The following is a 16,906-nucleotide window of genomic DNA, read 5'->3' as shown; positions in this document are numbered from 1 at the left end:
AAGTAGTACAAAACAAGGAGAAGGAAAATCAGAGAGAAAAGATAAAAAAAAAAAAATTAGAGATCTGTCAAAAAGGCCCGGTACCCACATAATGCGAATTCCAGAAGGAAAGAACAGAGAATCTGGAAGGGAGGAAATTACCAAAGAATACATTAAGGGCCAGTTCCTGGGTCAGAGGGACATGGGAGCCAGGCTTTGCAGGTGTGCAGAATGTCCAGAGAGTGGACGGAGAGACCCACGCTGTGGCCAAGGAGAGCCCTCAAAACCTCAGAAAGAGCAGGGATCAGACGCTCTGGGGGCAGCGCCTGCCCAGGGCTCGGGGAAAGGTCTTTCACCCAGAAGTCTTGGCTCAGCCAAAACCCCAGGTGGAGTACAGACCTCACATGTGCACCATCTCCGGACACATTCCACGTGCCCTACCTGGGGAAGGTACTGTGGAGTTGCTGGACCACAGCCTGGACGTGGGGGGTGCAAGGCGACCTGGACAACATTGGGCAGGGGCCTGGGGGGCAGCCAGCAGCTGGGGGTGAGGGTGGTCTGTTTACTTCGTGGTGAGCATGGGGTGAAGTCAGCTCGGTCCTCAGGACAGGAATCTAAGGAACCAATAAAACCAGACAAGTACTAACGCATGGGGAACAGGAGAGTGCAGCTTAGCCACCAATAATGTTTGCACGGTTGTAGTATTATAAATGCGTGTACGAATTAACTGAGAACTCGGGTACTATTGTTTGGGGAGGATGAGGGAGGAGAGCCTTCAATGGTGAGGTGTCCATACGAAATACCTAAAGCTGAACAATCAAGATAGCACGATACAAGTAAACTGGGAAACACAGAGGCAAATACTAGACCATCACAAAACTGTCACGCAAGTGGCTGGTGCCAGGTGGGGTGGGGTGACGTGCTTCCTTTTCTATAAGCCTTGTAGAATTACTTGACTTTTAAACTGTGCGTGTGTATGACTTTGATGAAAAATAAAAATCTTAAAACGTATTCACTTAAAAAGAAAGCAGCGTGGGCAGGAGCCGTATCTCTCTCCTCACAGACAGCACCCGAAGGTGACCTCCTTGAAGCTGGAGAAGCTGAGCCCCAAAGTGCTGAGTCGGCAGGTCCTGCGCCTGCGAGAGCGGTTTGGCCTGGACCCGGGTGAGTGAGGCTTCCACAGCCTGCAGGGGGCGGGTGGGCCACCCGCACACGCCCAGGGATGCACAGGGCTGGTGCTGCCTAGGGTTCAGGCCAGTCAGGATCCACAGACCCCCTGCGTTGTCTTCCTATCTCCTGTCCTGCTCCCCCTCTGCAGCCGGCCCTGGGCCTGGGCACTGAGCAGCAGATCGGGGTCTGCGAGCCCCTCTGCCCACCTGGGGTGGCTCCTGGGAGGCTAGGCCTGCGCTGTGCTTGTCCCCTGCCCCCTCCTCCTCCCCCTTGGTGATGTGATCATAGTCATCCTTGTCTTTCACTCTCTTCAAAGGAAAAGTCTTACTGATAATGTTTTGTAGATTCACTTTATTAGGTTACGGAAATTCTACTCAATTCCTAGTTCACTGAGAGTGTTAATCAGAAGTGGATGTGGAATTTTATCAAATACTCTTTCTGCATCTATTGGGGTAACGATACGCTTTTTCCATAGTGGTCTGTTAATGTGTTGGATTACATTAATTAACTTTATAATGTCAAACCAACTTTGCATTCCTATGCTAGCCCCCTCTCGGTCATGTTGCATTACCATTTATATACGTTGCCAGGCCTGGTTTCCCAACTTTTTTTTTAATTTAAGGATTTTTGCATTTATGTTCACAACTGAAGTTGGACTCAGACTTTCTTTTCCTGAAATGTGGGTTTTTTCAGGGAATTTGTCTATTCCATTTACAGTTCCAAGTGTACTGTCAGGAGTTGTTCATAATACCCCCTTGCCATCTTTCAAATGTCTGCAGCATTCTGGATATAGTTATTTAAGCCTTCTCTTTTTTCTTTTTATTTCTCTTAAACAATCTCACTGAAAGTTTTCGCCTTTTGAAATAACTTTTGGCTTTTTTTCCCAGTTCTGTTGAGATATAATTGACATATGATGTTGTATTAGTTTTAGGCATACAACATAATGATTTGATGTATGTATATATTGCAAAATGAACACCACAAAAAATTTAGCTAACATCCATCACCTACGTAGTTACAATTTTTTTCTTATCATGAGAACTTCTAAGGACTGTATGATACAGTATTGTTAACTTTAGTCACCATGCTGTACATTACATCCCCAGAACTTGTTCATCTTATGACTGGAAGTTGGTACCGTCTGACCACCTTTATACATTTTGCCCACACCCCACTTCTGGCAGCTAACAATCTGTTCTCTGTATCTATGAATCAGTTCTTTTAGATTCCACATATAAGTGAGATCATATAGTATTTGTCTTCTCTGTCTGACTTATTTCACTTAGCATAATGCCCTCCATGTTGTCACAAATGGCAGGATCCTTCTTTTTTCTGGCTGAATAATATTCCATTGTATATTTATACCACATTTTCTTTACTCATTCATCCGTCGGCGGACACTTAAGTTGTTTCCATGTCTTGGCTATTGTGAATAATGCTGAAGTGAACGTGGGGGTGCAGATATCTCTTGGGATAGTGATTTTGTTTCCTTTGGATGGATACCCAGAAGTGGGATTGCTGGATCATAGTTCTATTTTTCACTTTTTGAGGAACTTCCATACTGTTCTCCAAAGTGGCTGCACCAACTAACACTCCCACCAACAGTGCAAGAGGGTTCCCTTTTCTCCACATCTTTGCCAACACTTGTTATCTTGTCTTTTTTATAAGAGCCATTCTAACAGGTGTGAGGCGACATCTCATTGTGGTTTTGATTTGCATTTCCCTGAGGATTAGTGATGTTGAGCACCTTTTCCTGTGCCCGTGGCCATCTGTATCTCTTCTTTGGAAAAATGTCTGTCCAGATCCTTTGTCCTCTTTTTTTTTTTTTTCTGAGGAAGATTGGCTGTGAGCTAACATCCATGCCCATCTTCCTCCACTTTGTATGCGGGTCACCACCACAGCATGGCCTGACGAGTGGTGTGTCAGTCCGTGCCCGGGATTCGAACTTGTGAACCCCAGGCCACCAAAGCAGAACGTGCGAACTCAACCACTATGCTACCGGGCTGGCCCCCCTTTGCGCATTTTTTATCGGGTTATTTGGGGTTTTTTGCTTCTGAGTTGTATGGGTTCCTTATATATTTTGGATATTAGCCCCTTATCCAATACATGGTTTGCAAATATTTTCTCCCACACTCTATGTTGCCCTTTCATTCTATTAATGGTTTCTTTGCTGAGCAGGAGATTTTAGTTGGACATCATCCCACTTGTTGATTTTTGCTTTTGTTGCCATGCTTTTGGCTTTTTTGATCCTATCTGTTGTATGTCCTCCTCAGCCCACTAAACTAAATTTTAAGCCTTCTTTCTTCTTAAATATATTCTCCAGGTTTCAATATTATTTTTATTATTGTTCAGCTCAAGATATTTTCTAATTTCTATTGTCATTTTTTTCTTTTGCCCATGGGCTAATGCTAATTAGAAATGTGTTTCCTAATTTCTAAGCTGTGTGACATTTTTAGTTATCTTTCTGGTGTGGTCTCTTAATCTCATTGTGACCAGAGACCTGCTTCGTCTGACATCAGTCCTTTGATTGGGTTGAAATGTGTTGTTATGAAGAAATCTAACTTCTCATCTTTGAAAGCAATCTCTCTGGGCTGGCCCGGCGGTGCAGCAGTTAAGTGTGCGCACTCCTTTTCGGCGGCCCAGGGTTCACAGGTTCGGATCCTGGGCGTGCACTTACACACCGCTTGTCAAGCCATGCTGTGGCAGGTGTCTCATATAAAGTAGAGGAAGATGGGCACAGATGTTAGCCCAGGGCCAGTCTTCCTCAGCAAAAAATGAGGAGGATTGGCAACAGATGTTAGCTCAGGGCTGATCTTCCTCACAAAAAAAAAAAAAAGAAAGCAATGTCTCTTTTTTCTCTGTCTACTTTTAGGATCTTCTCTTTGTTTTTGGCGTTCTACAGTTTCACTGTTAGGAGACTAGTTATAGATTTCTTTTTCTTTATCTTGCTTGGGATTTATTGGGCCTTTTGAATCTGTGGATTGGTGTCTTAAACCAGTTCTGGAAAATTTTCAGTCGTCATCTCTTCAGATATTGCCTCTTCCCCTTTCCTCCCTTGAGTCTCTTTCTGGGACTCTGAGTGAATCTGCTCTTCTCACTCTATCCTCCGTGGATTTTAACTGCCTTATGTATTTTACATCCTTCCTCTTCTGTGTCATGCAGTGTGGGTAATGTCTTCTGCTCTCTTTTCCACTTCACTAATACTCTCTTCATCTGTGTCCAACATACTATGAATTCCATCCACTATTTATATTTTGATTGTTGTATTTTCATCTCTAGAAGTTATAATTTGGTTCTTTTTCGGGTCTGCTGTTTCACTCTGTATGGCTTCCTGTTGCCTGGAGTTATTTCTGATTGTGTCTTTTCTTTCTTTGAACATCCTGCTCATAGTTGCTTTGTGGTCTGTATCTACATTTCAGCCCGCTCTTTGCCTGCAGTCACCTGGTCTCTCCGCCTCACTCACTCGGAGGCTTAGTCGTCATCGCTGTTTGTGCCGATTCCCCAGCCCTTGGGTGAGGGGGCCTGCCTCCAGGGAGGAGGACAACATTTGGAGCTTGTTGCAAAGATGGAGGCACAACATTGAGGGGTTTTGATTCACGATTTTAAGCAGCCCCTCTGGCAGCATTGGGTGCGTAGTTGGGAGAAACAGGAAGGGGTGTGCACGTCTGCAGACGGGCAGTGCGGGTCCATCAGGGTCAGCAGGAGCAAGGAGCTGCTGGCTGTGCTGACAGAGACTCAACCTGACGCATGTGAGCCAGGTCTGAGAGGACTGGCCGGGCAGCAGGACCCCTGAGGGACCAGGGGAAGCAGCTGCAGGAAGGAGCCACCCTGAGGCTGCAGAATAAAACCAGACTCAGAAGCTCCAAGGAGGGTCCCAGCAGACTTCTGAGGGGCTGGGAAGACTGGAGTGTGGGACTGTGTCGCTGTGCTGAAAAACTGTCTCTGCTGACGCGAAAGGAGTAGGCCGGAGGGAGCAGGTCCCTCTCCCCTCTCAGGACCCCGCCCAGGCGCAGGTGCCTCTGAGGTCACCTGCACGCCTGCCCTGGACACCAGGTCAGGGATCCCTGCTGGCGTCACTGAGCAGGAGCGGGGGGTGGGGACGCCCAGGCCAGGCTGCCGGCAGCAGCGGCCTCCAGAGGCTCTCAGCACAGAATCACCCGTAGGGTTGATGGTGGCTGCTATCGAGGTGAGGGCTGTACCTGCCCCCCTGGCAGAGGCTCCTCCACGCAGGACCCAGGACCCTGAGGGGTGGGCGAGTGGGTGTGAGGCCCACAGAGCCAGGCGTGGTGGGAAGGCTGTGCGGGGGACCACAGCTGGGCCTGGGGGTGCAGCCTTCCTTCTGCAGCACCGCCCACCATTCTTTGACCGACAAGGGCTCCACTTCAGGGTCGGGTCATGGCCTTGGTAGGCCCAGGGTTTGGGGCCAGAGGAGCCTTTGGAGGCCTCGGACTGGCCTTAGCCCAGTGCGCCCCAGGACAGGTGTGCCCCCCTTGAGGGTCCACCCTGCCCACAGGTCTCAGCCAAGCCCGCTGCTGGAGCAAGTTGGGTGCCCAGACTCCCTTGGACAGCAGGGACGTCCTCTACCAACTGTGTGGAGGGCTTGGGGGTCTGGCGGACAAGAGGGGAGCAGCAGATGCTTCTGTGGGTGCCTCAGCCAGCAGCCCCGCTGGGGAGCAGGAGGCTGGCCTGCCAGGGAGAGAGCTGCCTACCCGGGTCTCCCGCCACGCGCATGCGCCACCGGGCCTCTCTTGTAGCTTCCCCAGCTGGCCCCAGGGGTCTCTCGCAGGGCTGCGCCTTCGCAGGAGACCTGGAATGTCCTAATCTGAGACAACACAGGTCAGCATTTCCAAAGTCCTAAAAACTGCCCACCCAGAGGGAGGGGCACCGGCACCCTCTGCAGTCCTCACTATGTGTGAGGCCTCCACGTGGACTGACCCTGTGTCCTCCGTGGGTGGACAGAAAACAGATGGAGAGCTTGGGGTCCTGCTCGCCCCTGGCCCTGAGCTCCCCCAAGCCTGCCCCCAGACCTGGGTCTGGGTGGAGCCCAGGTGTCCCGGCACCGATGTGAGGCAGCAGGATGCGTGCAGACTGTGCTTGGATCTTGTGGCGTTTTCAGCATGTGTCAGGGGGTTGGGCCTGGCTTATCCACGCCCTTTCCTTTAAAGGTTTGCTTCCCGCAGCATGAAAAGGAGCGCTTGGGTTTGGGTTAACCACTCAGTGCAGGCTGCAGCTTGAATCCCTTCTGTGGAAGTGACGCTGTATCCAGGAGGCTTTTGGACAAAGTACCTCAGTGGCAAAATGATGCGTAAAATTGTAGAAATGTCAGGAAAGCTGGTTTCTGTCCGTCTGCAGATCTGAGTGTGTGTCCACTTTGGCAAGAACATCGGTGGCCTTGGTCTCCTGTCCAGAGGGCTCCCTCTCTGAGCAATTCCTTCCTTTCTTGAGGAGTTCATTCATTACTCTGTCCTTGCCTCAGGCTTTGTCTATGTGCCACCTTTGTAGTGTTGTCCTGGGTTCCCAAGTGGCCTGCAGGGCACGTCCGCAGGGTCTGGAGCCCTTGGGGTCCTGCATCCTCCCTCGGTGGGAGGCAGGGAGGGCACCGCCTTCCCTACCTGGCAAGCCCCGGCCTCTGGGCAGCACTGACCTCTGCTGTGCTGGGACGACATCCGTGCAACAAAGGTGCTCCCTGCTGCTGGCCAGGGGTACTGGCTGGGGTGGCCACAGCCCTCGAGAGCATGGGGTCCCAGCCAAGGTCTAGGGAAGACCAGGCGCCCACTGAGAGGCGTAGGTGGGCGGAGCTCTGTGGTCAGCTTCCCACTCGGACCCGCCAGGCTGCAAGGACAGCTGACCCCATGAGGAAGGAGTGGCAGCCAGCAGGCTGGATAGGTGGGTGCCCTTCCTGGGCCCCCTCGGGCTCTGAACGGAATTGGAAGTGAGGCTGCGAGCAAGTATCAGATTGTAAACATGTGAACAGGATGGCCCTTCCTCAAGGAATTCACTCTCTAGAGGGAGAAGGACTTGTGTGTCTAGAAGGCCCTGCCCGGAGAAGAGGCGGGAAGGCCTGGAGAGATGGGGCTGCTGCCCTCAGGATGCCTGTGCAGAGGGAGGGGCTCCAGGAGACCCAAGAGAGGCTCAGCCAGGGTGGGACAGCATGGGGGGAGGGCTGTGGGGCCCAAGGTGCTGGTTAGAGGGGCTGGAGGAGGACTCTGGGGCTCTGCATGGGGCGGCGGCACCCACCTTTGGGGCTTGGAAGGACTCTGGGGCTTGGCATGGGCTGGGGGCACCCACCTTTGGGGCTGGGGGGGCGGCTCTGATGTTGGGTGGAACCGAGCAGAGGCCAAGGCCACCTGAGGGGAGAGTGTGGGATGGAGGGGAGTGGGAAGACAGCAGAGCTACATGGCCCCCGACGCTCCCCGGCCCTGAGCCCAGCCTTCTCTTTCAGCCCTGTGTCCCAACGTTGTCGCCCAGCAGCGCCTGTCCGCCCTGCGGTACCTGTGCTACAAGCGGTTTGTGGAGGTGCGTGCCCCCCAGGAGCAGGCCCGAGCTTGGGCCTGTGCAGAGGGGGGCTCTGGGCGAGGCCTGCTCTCGAGCCTTTGCCATTGGTGCTAGAAAAGGTCACCTTGGTGTTGACTTTTGCAGGGAAACATGTCTCAGGAGAACTGGGCCGACCACGTGCAGGTGAGTTTGGAGAGGTCCTGGCAGTGCCCACCAGGCCTCCGGAAGCCCTGTGTGGTGTGGGCACTCAACTTTGAGGCCTGGGCAAGGCCTGGGTGGGCAAGTGCCCCCAAGAAAGCTTGTGGTGTATGGTTCACGTGTGCATGCGTGTGGCCCAGATGTGCAGGCCCAGACAGCTTTCAGGACAGCTCACAAGCCACTGGGTCAACTCCTCCCATGGCCCAGCAAGTCGGGGAGCAGAGGACGCGGAGAAAGGGCCCACCCTTCCCAGCAGAGATGCCATACCCTGAGGGGAAACCAGATGCGGGGCGTCAGGCCTTCCCACCCCTCTTGGAAGGTGGTGTGCAAGAGGCGAAGCTGAGGGGGTGGGCTTTGCATGAGGACCTCACCAGGTGAGGCAAGGCCTGAGCGGCCGGGATTCAGGACCCTCCTGCAGCTGTCCTGTCCAGAGCCCGCAGGTGATGGAAGAGGAGAGGTCTGCGGGAGGTTCCACAGTGTTCACCAAGGGAACACTCTAGACTGTCCTCGGGCCCCCTTGCTGATGGCTCTGTGCCCCCCAAAGCCCAATGAGGGTTGAGCCCCCAGGCCCCCAGAAAAGAGGCATCAGCCCCCTGGGGTGATGCAGGGGCATAGAGAGGGTTGGACTGCAAGGTCCACTCCCAGGCCTGGGGGCCAAAGATCCCATCAGGACAGCGGCCTGGACAGGACCGTCTGGCAGCCTCTGTCCTTCAGACCTGAGCTGGAGGCGGGGGTCATCGTGGGCACAGAGCTCTCTCCTGACCCTGGGGGGTCATCATGGGTGCAGAGCTGTCCCCCGCCCCAGGGGAAACGGGCTTGGAGGAAGGTGGGGGTCTGTGGGGACCTGGGGGCAGCATGCACGAGAACTGTGGGCTGGTCAGTCAAGCTGGGAGCACCTCCTCCCTGGGCGGACAGTGCAGCATCTGGTGTCCTGAGTGGCATCCAGTGGGGGGCAGCACTGAGCCGCCCCTGGAGTGAAGGGGGTGGGGGGGTGGAGTGAGTCACCAGAGAGAAACGCGGACCCCCCGGGCAAGGCCCGGAAGGCCGATCCCCCCTGGGTGCCAAGGCCGAGCCGGCCGGAAGGGCAGCGGACATCCTGAAGAATGTGGAGGGGTTTCCACATATTGTCGTCCACGTGGGAACCCGCGGCCTGCGGGAAGCGGACGGCCTGCGGCTGCTGGAGGGACAGAGCTGTCTGGGGAGGTGGCCCTGCCCATCGGCCAGCAGCGGCTCCTCAGGGAGCACGGAGGCCTCGGGGGCTGGAGGTCAGGAGGGCGAGGGGCTCAGACTCCGGGCAGGGTGGGGTCCCATCCCCTCTCACCGAGTTATAATGACCTGTGAACTCAGGGACACGAGGACTCAGCCAGGACTGAGACCCTCCATCAGGACCCTGGTGGTGCAGGTGGCCAGGCCTCACCCAAGACTTCCTGAGGCGGGGGATGGGAGGCCCTGTGGGCTGCGTGAGCCCCTCTGCTCCTGCACGGGGCATGGGTGTGGAGCCACCAGCCGGACGGGAGACAGCCTCGTGTTGCCCCGTGGTCACTGCCTCCCCAAGGACCACCCCCATAAGTCTAGTGTCTGGACCGTGGGTGCAGGAGTGTCCCATGGCCTCACCTACTCCTGATGGCCGACCCAAGGGCTGGGGGCGAGGAGGTGTCAAGGGGGGAATGAGGGTAGAGTGGATGTTCTAGAAAGACAGTGCTGGTCTCAGGTCCAGGAGCAGGGGCGGCCCACGAGGAGGGGCTGTTGGCACATCCTGGCGAGAGCAGCAATGTGTGGTGGGGATGTGGAGAGGGGCCCAGCTGAGGGCAGGGAGTCGGGCTGGGCTGTGTGCTCAGGATGGCTTCCCTGCACCCTGACCACATCGAGGCCTCTCAGCATCTCAGTCTAAGCTGGCTTGGTCACTGCAGAGCCTCGGTCACAGGAGCTGCTCCCGGCTTTCAGGGGACAGACTCCTCCTCCCAAAGGGCTCAGAGCCAGGTCTGATGGGTGAGGTCTGGGCCTGGGGGCTGCCAGGACTGTCCCACCCCCTCGGGGCAGAGCCAGGCAGTACAGCCCACGTCCTGTGCCCCCAGGATCTAGTGGGGCAGAGCGAGTGGCTGCAGGAGCAGCTGCTGAAGCTGCTGACCTCTCACAGTGACGCGGCCACAGCTGCCCGGTGCGCCCTGGACCTCTCGCTGCCCGAGGCACGGCTGCCGGCCACAGTGGCCGCAGAACTCAGCCGACTCAGGCTCCAGGGGAGGTGAGCACCCCCAGGCTCGGGGGGCCGCGAGGGGGACATGCCCCTGGGAAGCAACACCACGAGTCACGAATGCCAGCAGCTTAGGAATTAGAAAGTAAGAGAAAACCAAGAGTGGGCGCAGGCTCTCGTTCCCAGAACGCGCGTGTGCACGGAGCAGACTAGCCACCCCGTCCATAGATCCGACAGGCACATCCCCCAGCCAGGCCGCACACCCCAGCAGCCTGAGGAACCACAGCTGGGGAGGGCAGAGGCGTGTGGCTGCAGGAGACAGGAGGGCAGACCCCGCAGACCCCTGCCCACACGTGGGCCAGGAGCACGCTCCTGCCCCTCTGGGTCAGCCCTGGCCCGGTCAGGCTGGAGGTGCTGGGGTGGAGTGGGGGCACCAGGGACCCAGGGCAGTGGTGGTGCCACAGCTCCACTCCTCCTAGGACGGCCGAGGTGCCTTCCGAGGACAGGAGGGACGATTACTACCAGCTGCCCATCGCCAGGGAGAACGTCCACTTCCTGGCCTCGTGGGAGGACCTGGCCAGGCACAAGGAGGAGCTGCTGCAGGTGGGTCGCCAGCTCTGGCTGTTATCAGGCTTCTGGGTGCTCGGTCCACAGTGGCCCCCACCACGCCTGGCTCTCCATCCTCTCCCACCCCCAGGCGGCCCTGCAGAGCAGGGCACTCATGCCCTCCCCATGTGCAGACCCGGGACTGAGGCATGGGCTTCGGGCACCTGCCCCTGGGCACTTAGCCTCCTCTCTGCGGAGCCCACAGGGATGATGAGGCCCTCCCAACACAGGCCGCCTCACCTGGACTCCAGTCTCAGTCTCAGCCATGCCCACTCATGCCAGCCCCTCTGTCTGCAGCCAGGCCTGGTCGGCGTGGACCTGGAGTGGAGGCCCTCTTTCGGCCTGGGGAGCCGGCCCCAGGCGTCCCTCATGCAAGTGGCCATGGAGGGCCGCGTGTTCCTACTGGACCTGTTGGTGCTCTCGCAGCCGGCAGGAGGGCAGGCGTCCCAGGCCTTCTCCCAGCTGGTGTTCCAGCTGCTCTCAGACCCCTCTATCACCAAGCTGGGTGAGCACAGCCCCTGGCCCTGCACCCCAGCCCTGCCTGCCCTAGGGGAGGGTGCTGGGGTGAGGCCAGGGGCCCTTCCCTGGGTGCCTGTCACACTGGCAGCCCCCACTCCCAGGTTATGGGATGGCAGGGGACCTGCGGAGCCTGGGAGCCTCCTGCCCTGCCCTGGCCCACACGGAGAAGCATCTTCGGGGCAGCCTGGACCTGCAGCAGGTGCACAGGCAGGTCAGTGGGACAGGGGTGGGGATGAGGTAGGGGCCTTTGTGATCCCAGGGGGTTGCTCGCTACTCCACCCACACAGCTGTGCCCGGGCAGGGGTCTTCCACCACACGCTGGTGGGGTGTCTGTGGGTCAGGACTTGCTCGTGGTTTCTCAGCAACTTTCAGGCTGGCCCTGGCCCTGCTCCCTGGCCACAGGTCACCAGGGCCCCAGAGCACCGAGTCCCCCAGAGAGGGAGTGTCTGCGCACAACCCCACACTTTCCCCAGAACAAGCTCCACTCTGGGCTCCTTTTCAAGGAGCTCTCGGCACACACCCTGAGCGGTTGACCCGTGCCTGCCTCGGCCGCCCATGCCCTTCTGCCCCAGCACTGGCTGTCTTCCCTCCAGGGCTGGTCTCTCACCCCCAAGAGGCACTGTCTTGGCAGATGCGGGTGGTAGACGTGCCAGCCCCAGGCGTGGATGGGACCAAGGGGCTGAGGGGCCTCAGCCTCCTGGTGCAGCAGGTGCTGGGCAAGCCCCTGGACAAGAGGCAGCAGCTCTCCAACTGGGACCGGCGGCCGCTGAGTGAGGCGCAGCTGGCCTATGCAGGTGCGCACCCCCGACCTCCCTCCACAGCCCTACCCCCCTCCGCCCCCTGTGCTGGAGGCTGAGGCCAACCCCTGCCCACCCCAGCTGCCGATGCCTACTGCCTGTTGGAAGTGTACTGGGCACTGTGCAGAGAGCCCTCCCGCTTCCACCTGTCCGGGGACCTGGCCAGGAGCCCGAGGCCGCGGCACAGCAAGCAATCAGGGGCTCGGGAGCCGCCTGGCCCGCAGGAGGCCTCAGCCCCGCCCCAGCAGGTGGGTGAAGCCCCTCGGGGTCCCTTCCTCAGGATCCTTGGGGAGGAGGATCACTTTCCTTAAAGCAGGGACCTTACAGGGGTGGAGGCCTGGGGTGGTGGTCAGCAGCTTCCAGTGGGGCTTGAGATCCTCCATGATGGACCCTCCACCTGGAGAAAAGGAAAGCAGAGCCATGGGTTAGCTTCCTAGAGGAGAAGGGGTCCCCAGCCCCCTCCTGACACCGGGCTGTGTCCCCCTGTGCACCCCGTGGAGATTAATAACAAACCTCAACTACACTGGGTGGGGAAGGCCTGCAGGGGGAGCACTCACCTCATCACGTGCCGTCAATTATGTCAAACAGGAAAAGACTGAGACTTGCATCTCGGACAGGAAGTAGAACTACTTACTACTGAGGGAAGACTTCTCTCTCCACCTGGCAACAGCCCAGCCAATCAGAAACATTGCAGCTCAGCCAATGAGAAGCCGTTGCCACCCTGATCTGTTTCTCTCCGGCAATGGGCTTTCCTTTAGAGCAGCCCCTCCCTCTCCCCCTTTTTCTCTATAAAAGCAACTCCCTCCTTTGTTCTCCAGATTTGCCTGTGGTTTGCATTTGCACATCTTGAATAGCAATTCTTTGGGCTATTCCCAAATAAACTCATTTTCAGATAAAATAACAGGAGAATTTGCTTTTTGTTTTTTCTGAAGAAGATTCACCCCGATCTAACATCTGTTGCCAATCTTCCTTCCCTTTGCTTGAGGAAGATTTGCCCTGCACTAACATGCACCAATCTTCCTCTATTTTGTACGTGGGTTGCTGCCACAGCATGGCCACCGATGAGTGGTGTTGGTCCGCTCCCAGGAACCAAACCTGGGCCACTGAAGTGGAGCATCCCGAACTTATTCACTAGGCCACAGGGCCGGCCCCAGAATTAGCTTTTTAAGTTGACAGCCCTGGGCCCCTCGCCCCACTCCAGTGCACACACGAACCCCCAGGAAATGTGTGCAGGCCCCTCTTGGGGTCCAGGGTGGGTGATTTTATATCATTTTGCTTATCTGTTTTTTCTGCTGTTTTCTGCATTGAGTACATATTGCTCATGATTCTCTTTTTTTATAACTTTTTTTAATTGTTTTTTGTGTGTGTGAAATTTTTGCTGTACGTTATTGTTTATCAGTCACCATACAAGTGCATCCCTCCACCCCTTGTGCCCACTACCCACCCCCCTAGCCCCTGGTAACCACCAAACAGTTCTCTCTGTCCATGTGTTGGTTTATCTTCCACATATGAGTGAAATCACGCACTGTTTGTCTTTCTCTTTCTGGCTTATTTCACTTAACATAATACCCTCCAGGTCCATCCATGTTGTTGCAAATGGGATGATTTTGTCTTTTTTTATGGCTGAGTAGTATTCCATGGTATATACATACCACATCTTCTTTATCCATCAGTCGAGGGACACAGGTTGCTTCCATGTCTTGGCTATAGTGAATAATGCTGCGATGAGCATAGGGGTGCATAAGCCTCTTTGGATTGTTGATTTCAGGTTCGTTGAGTAAATATCCAGCAGTAGGATAGCTGGGTCATAAAGTATTTCTATTTTTAATTCTTTGAGGAATCTCCATACTGTTTTCCATAGAGGCTGCACCAGTTTTCATTCCCACCAGCAGTGGATTAGGGTTCCTGTTTCTCCACAGCCTCTCCAGCATTTGTTGCTTTTTGTCTTGGTGGTTATAGCCATTCTAACGGGTGTGAGGTGATATCTTAGTGTGGTTTTGATTTGCATTTCCCTGATGACTAGTGATGTTGAGCATCTTTTCATGTGCCTATTGGCCATCTATATATCTTCTTTGGAGAAGTGTCTGTTCATTTCCTCTGCCCATTTTTTGATTGGGTTGTTTGTTTTTTTGTTATTCAGTTGTGTGAGTTCTTTATATATTATGGAGATTAATCCCTTGTCAGATATGTGATTTGCAAATATTTTTTCCCAGCTGGTGGGTTCCCTATTCATTTTTTTTAAATTTTATTTATTTTTTTCCCCAAAGCCCCAGTAGATAGTTGTATGTCATAGCTGCACATCCTTCTCGTTGCTGTATGTGGGACGTGGCCTCAGCATGGCCAGAGAAGCGGTGCGTCAGTGCGCGCCTGGGATCCGAACCCGGGCCGCCAGCAGTGGAGCGCGCGCACTTAACCGCTAAGCCACGGGGCCAGCCCTCCCTATTCATTTTGATCCTGGTTTCATTTGCCTTGTAGAAGCTCTTTAATCTGAAGAAGTCCCACTTGTTTATTTTTTCTTTTGTTTCTGTTGTCTGAGTAGACATGGAATTCAAAAAGATCCCTTTATGGCTGATAGCAAATAGTGTACTACCTATATTTTCCTCCAGGAATGATTCTCTTTTTAAAATAAAAAAAAAGAGCTGACTACCTGGGCCTCGGGTCCCCACTGAGTCCAGAGTGGGCCAGAGGGGGCTGTGGGCTTCTGAGCAGGGCTGTGTTGCAGGTGCCTGTGGCTGAGGGCGAGGATGCTGCCGCCAAGATCCAGGCCAGGGCCTTCCGCGTGGTGTGTGACAGCATGCTGCAGGGGCTAGCACGTAGCCTCCGCTGTCTGGGTGTGGATGTGCTCGTACTGGGCACCGGCGAGGACCACCGCAGGGCGGCTGAGGTGAGCGGGCCTGGGGCTCAGGGTCTTGCTGTCTCCCTGCCCGGCCATGTGTCCATTAGGAGCAGGGCTGTGTCTGTGGTTGTGGCAGAGGGCAGAGGGCAGGGCTTCCCTGGGTTGTCAGGGACAGTGTCGTCGAGGATGGGCTCGTTTACGGCTGCATGTCACCCAGGGTCTGCCAGCTGGAGCCCTTATGGCTCCTTTGGGGAGTGGGCTTGACACAGGAAGATCCTGGGTGGTCCCAGCCCCTCGTTGTTCTTTGGCCCCTGGAAATGCTGCGTCCGTAAGGCCCTTCCCTCCCAGAAGCCAAGGGGGGATGCCAGTCATCTGGGGTGCAGAGTGCTCCCCCTGCAGGAGGCTCTGCTCACACCCACCTGGGCCCACCTAGGGGGCCCAGAGTCATGAAGAAACCCTGAGCAGGGCTCTCAGAATTTCAGGGGTCTGAACTTGGATGGCAGATGTTTTTCTTAACAGGTTTATTGAGATATAATTCATACCACACAACTCACCCATTAAATTCAGTGGCTTTTTGTACATTTGCAGAGTTGTGCAGCCGTCACCACAGTCAATTTTAGGACATTTTCATCTCCCGTTAATGGTCCCTCCCCACGACCCCCTCCCCCAGCCCCTACCCATCTGGTTCCTGTCTCTGTGGATTTGCCTGTTGTGGACATTTCATGCAAGTGGAATCCTACAACGTGTGCCCTTTGGGGCTGGCTTCTTTCACTTGGCACGGTAGTTTCCAGGTTCATCTATGTTGTAGCATCTGTCGGTGCTTCACTCCTTTTCATGACTAAGTATGTTCCGTTGTACGGATGGAGTACAGTGTATTGATCTGCTCTGCCATCGATGGGCGTTTGGGCTGTTTCCACTTCTTGGCTGTTGTGAATCGTGCTGCCATGAAAGAGCACAGAGATGGCTATATCATAATTTTCATTTTTGATGTATGGTTTCTTGTGTGCATTTAAAAACATTCTTCTGGGAAGGGGTCTCCAGGCTCACCAGAAAGCTGGCCGCTGCACAGAGCTGGTTAGGGGCCCTGGGACTGCAGAGCAGTAGGGTTTGTCTGTCAGTAGGTGGCCATTCCCTGCACTCTGCATGGGCCCTGGCAAGGCCAGCCATGTGTAGTTCAGCTCTCCGGATCCTTCCAGCACACTCGGGGAAGGTATTCTTCGTGCCCCTCCGTCTCTGATGAGGAAGCTGAGGTGGGAGGAACAGAGGCCTGCCCAGTGCTGCCTGGCCCTAGTGTGGGGAGGCTGCAGGAGTGGGAGGCAGAGCCAGGGGAGAGCGGGCCCTCCTGTGCTGGCCCCTGGCATTCGTGAGCAAATGTCCACTCTTTCCCCATCCCTGGCCCCTCATGGCCCACCTCTCCCGGAGGCCTGGTCCCAGCGTCTAGGGAAGCAGGAGGTTGTGCCAAGGGTGGCCCTGGCTGCCATCCCTGTAGAAAACCCCTCTGTCCCCCAGCCAGGGTTGTTTCCAGCTTATCGGGGCTGGGACTGCAAGGGCCAGCCTTGCTTCTTGAGGCATCAGCAGTCAAGGGAGCCAGGAGCCAGGGAGGAGGTGCCTTTCCACTGGCCCCCGAGAGTGCAGGGGGCCTCCACCAAATGGGAGGCAGGGTTGGCCTCCCTGATCTGCGCCCCCACCCCCACGTTACACCTGTGAATTTTCACATTTTGTAGCAAAAGGGGTTTGCAGGTATAATTTACTAGTCCGTTGACCTCAAAACAGAGAGATTATTTTGGAGTTTTCTGAGGGGCCCAGTGTCATCACGGGAGCGCTTAAAGCGGAAGCGGAAGGCGGGAGCCAGATTCAGAGCCCAGAAGGCTGGGGTGAGCCGTGGGTGCTCGAAGGTGGAGGCCACACAGCAAGGAGCTGGGGCCTCAGTCCTGCAGCCACAGGGGCCTGGGTCCTGCCAGCACCGAGGGTGCCTGGAGGCAGGCTCTTCTGCAGAGCCCAGCTGCCAGCACCCTGATTTCAGTGTGTGAGCCCTGAGCAGGGAGCCCGCGGAGCCCACCTAGACTGGACTTCCACAGAGCTGTGTGTTGAGCTTCTGGGAACTTGCTATGTCAG

At 55.6% G+C, this 16,906-nt stretch overlaps 1 protein-coding gene across 11 annotated transcripts in view; it reads left to right on the top strand.

The window, feature by feature from the left end:
• The window catches only part of EXD3 (exonuclease 3'-5' domain containing 3), a 106,152-nt gene that overhangs the window by 62,571 nt on the left and 26,675 nt on the right, over positions 1-16,906 (top strand). For all 11 annotated transcript variants that reach the window (XR_009215940.1, XM_058524587.1, XM_058524588.1 and 8 more), the window contains 10 exons: positions 1,043-1,143; positions 7,592-7,665; positions 7,789-7,827; positions 9,918-10,084; positions 10,513-10,636; positions 10,937-11,144; positions 11,260-11,369; positions 11,790-11,952; positions 12,037-12,203; positions 14,678-14,839. Coding sequence is in view for 10 of the 11 variants with exons in the window: in XM_058524587.1 (XP_058380570.1) it covers positions 1,043-1,143; positions 7,592-7,665; positions 7,789-7,827; positions 9,918-10,084; positions 10,513-10,636; positions 10,937-11,144; positions 11,260-11,369; positions 11,790-11,952; positions 12,037-12,203; positions 14,678-14,839 (1,315 nt within the window). In the remaining variant the exon portion in view is untranslated. The remainder of the gene's footprint in view (positions 1-1,042; positions 1,144-7,591; positions 7,666-7,788; positions 7,828-9,917; positions 10,085-10,512; positions 10,637-10,936; positions 11,145-11,259; positions 11,370-11,789; positions 11,953-12,036; positions 12,204-14,677; positions 14,840-16,906) is intronic.

The sequence above is a fragment of the Diceros bicornis genome, chromosome 28 (genome assembly GCF_020826845.1).
Source record: "Diceros bicornis minor isolate mBicDic1 chromosome 28, mDicBic1.mat.cur, whole genome shotgun sequence".
NCBI lineage: Eukaryota > Metazoa > Chordata > Mammalia > Perissodactyla > Rhinocerotidae > Diceros > Diceros bicornis.
Note: the sequence above shows the minus strand (reverse complement) of the source record. Positions and strands in the feature narration are given on the sequence as shown.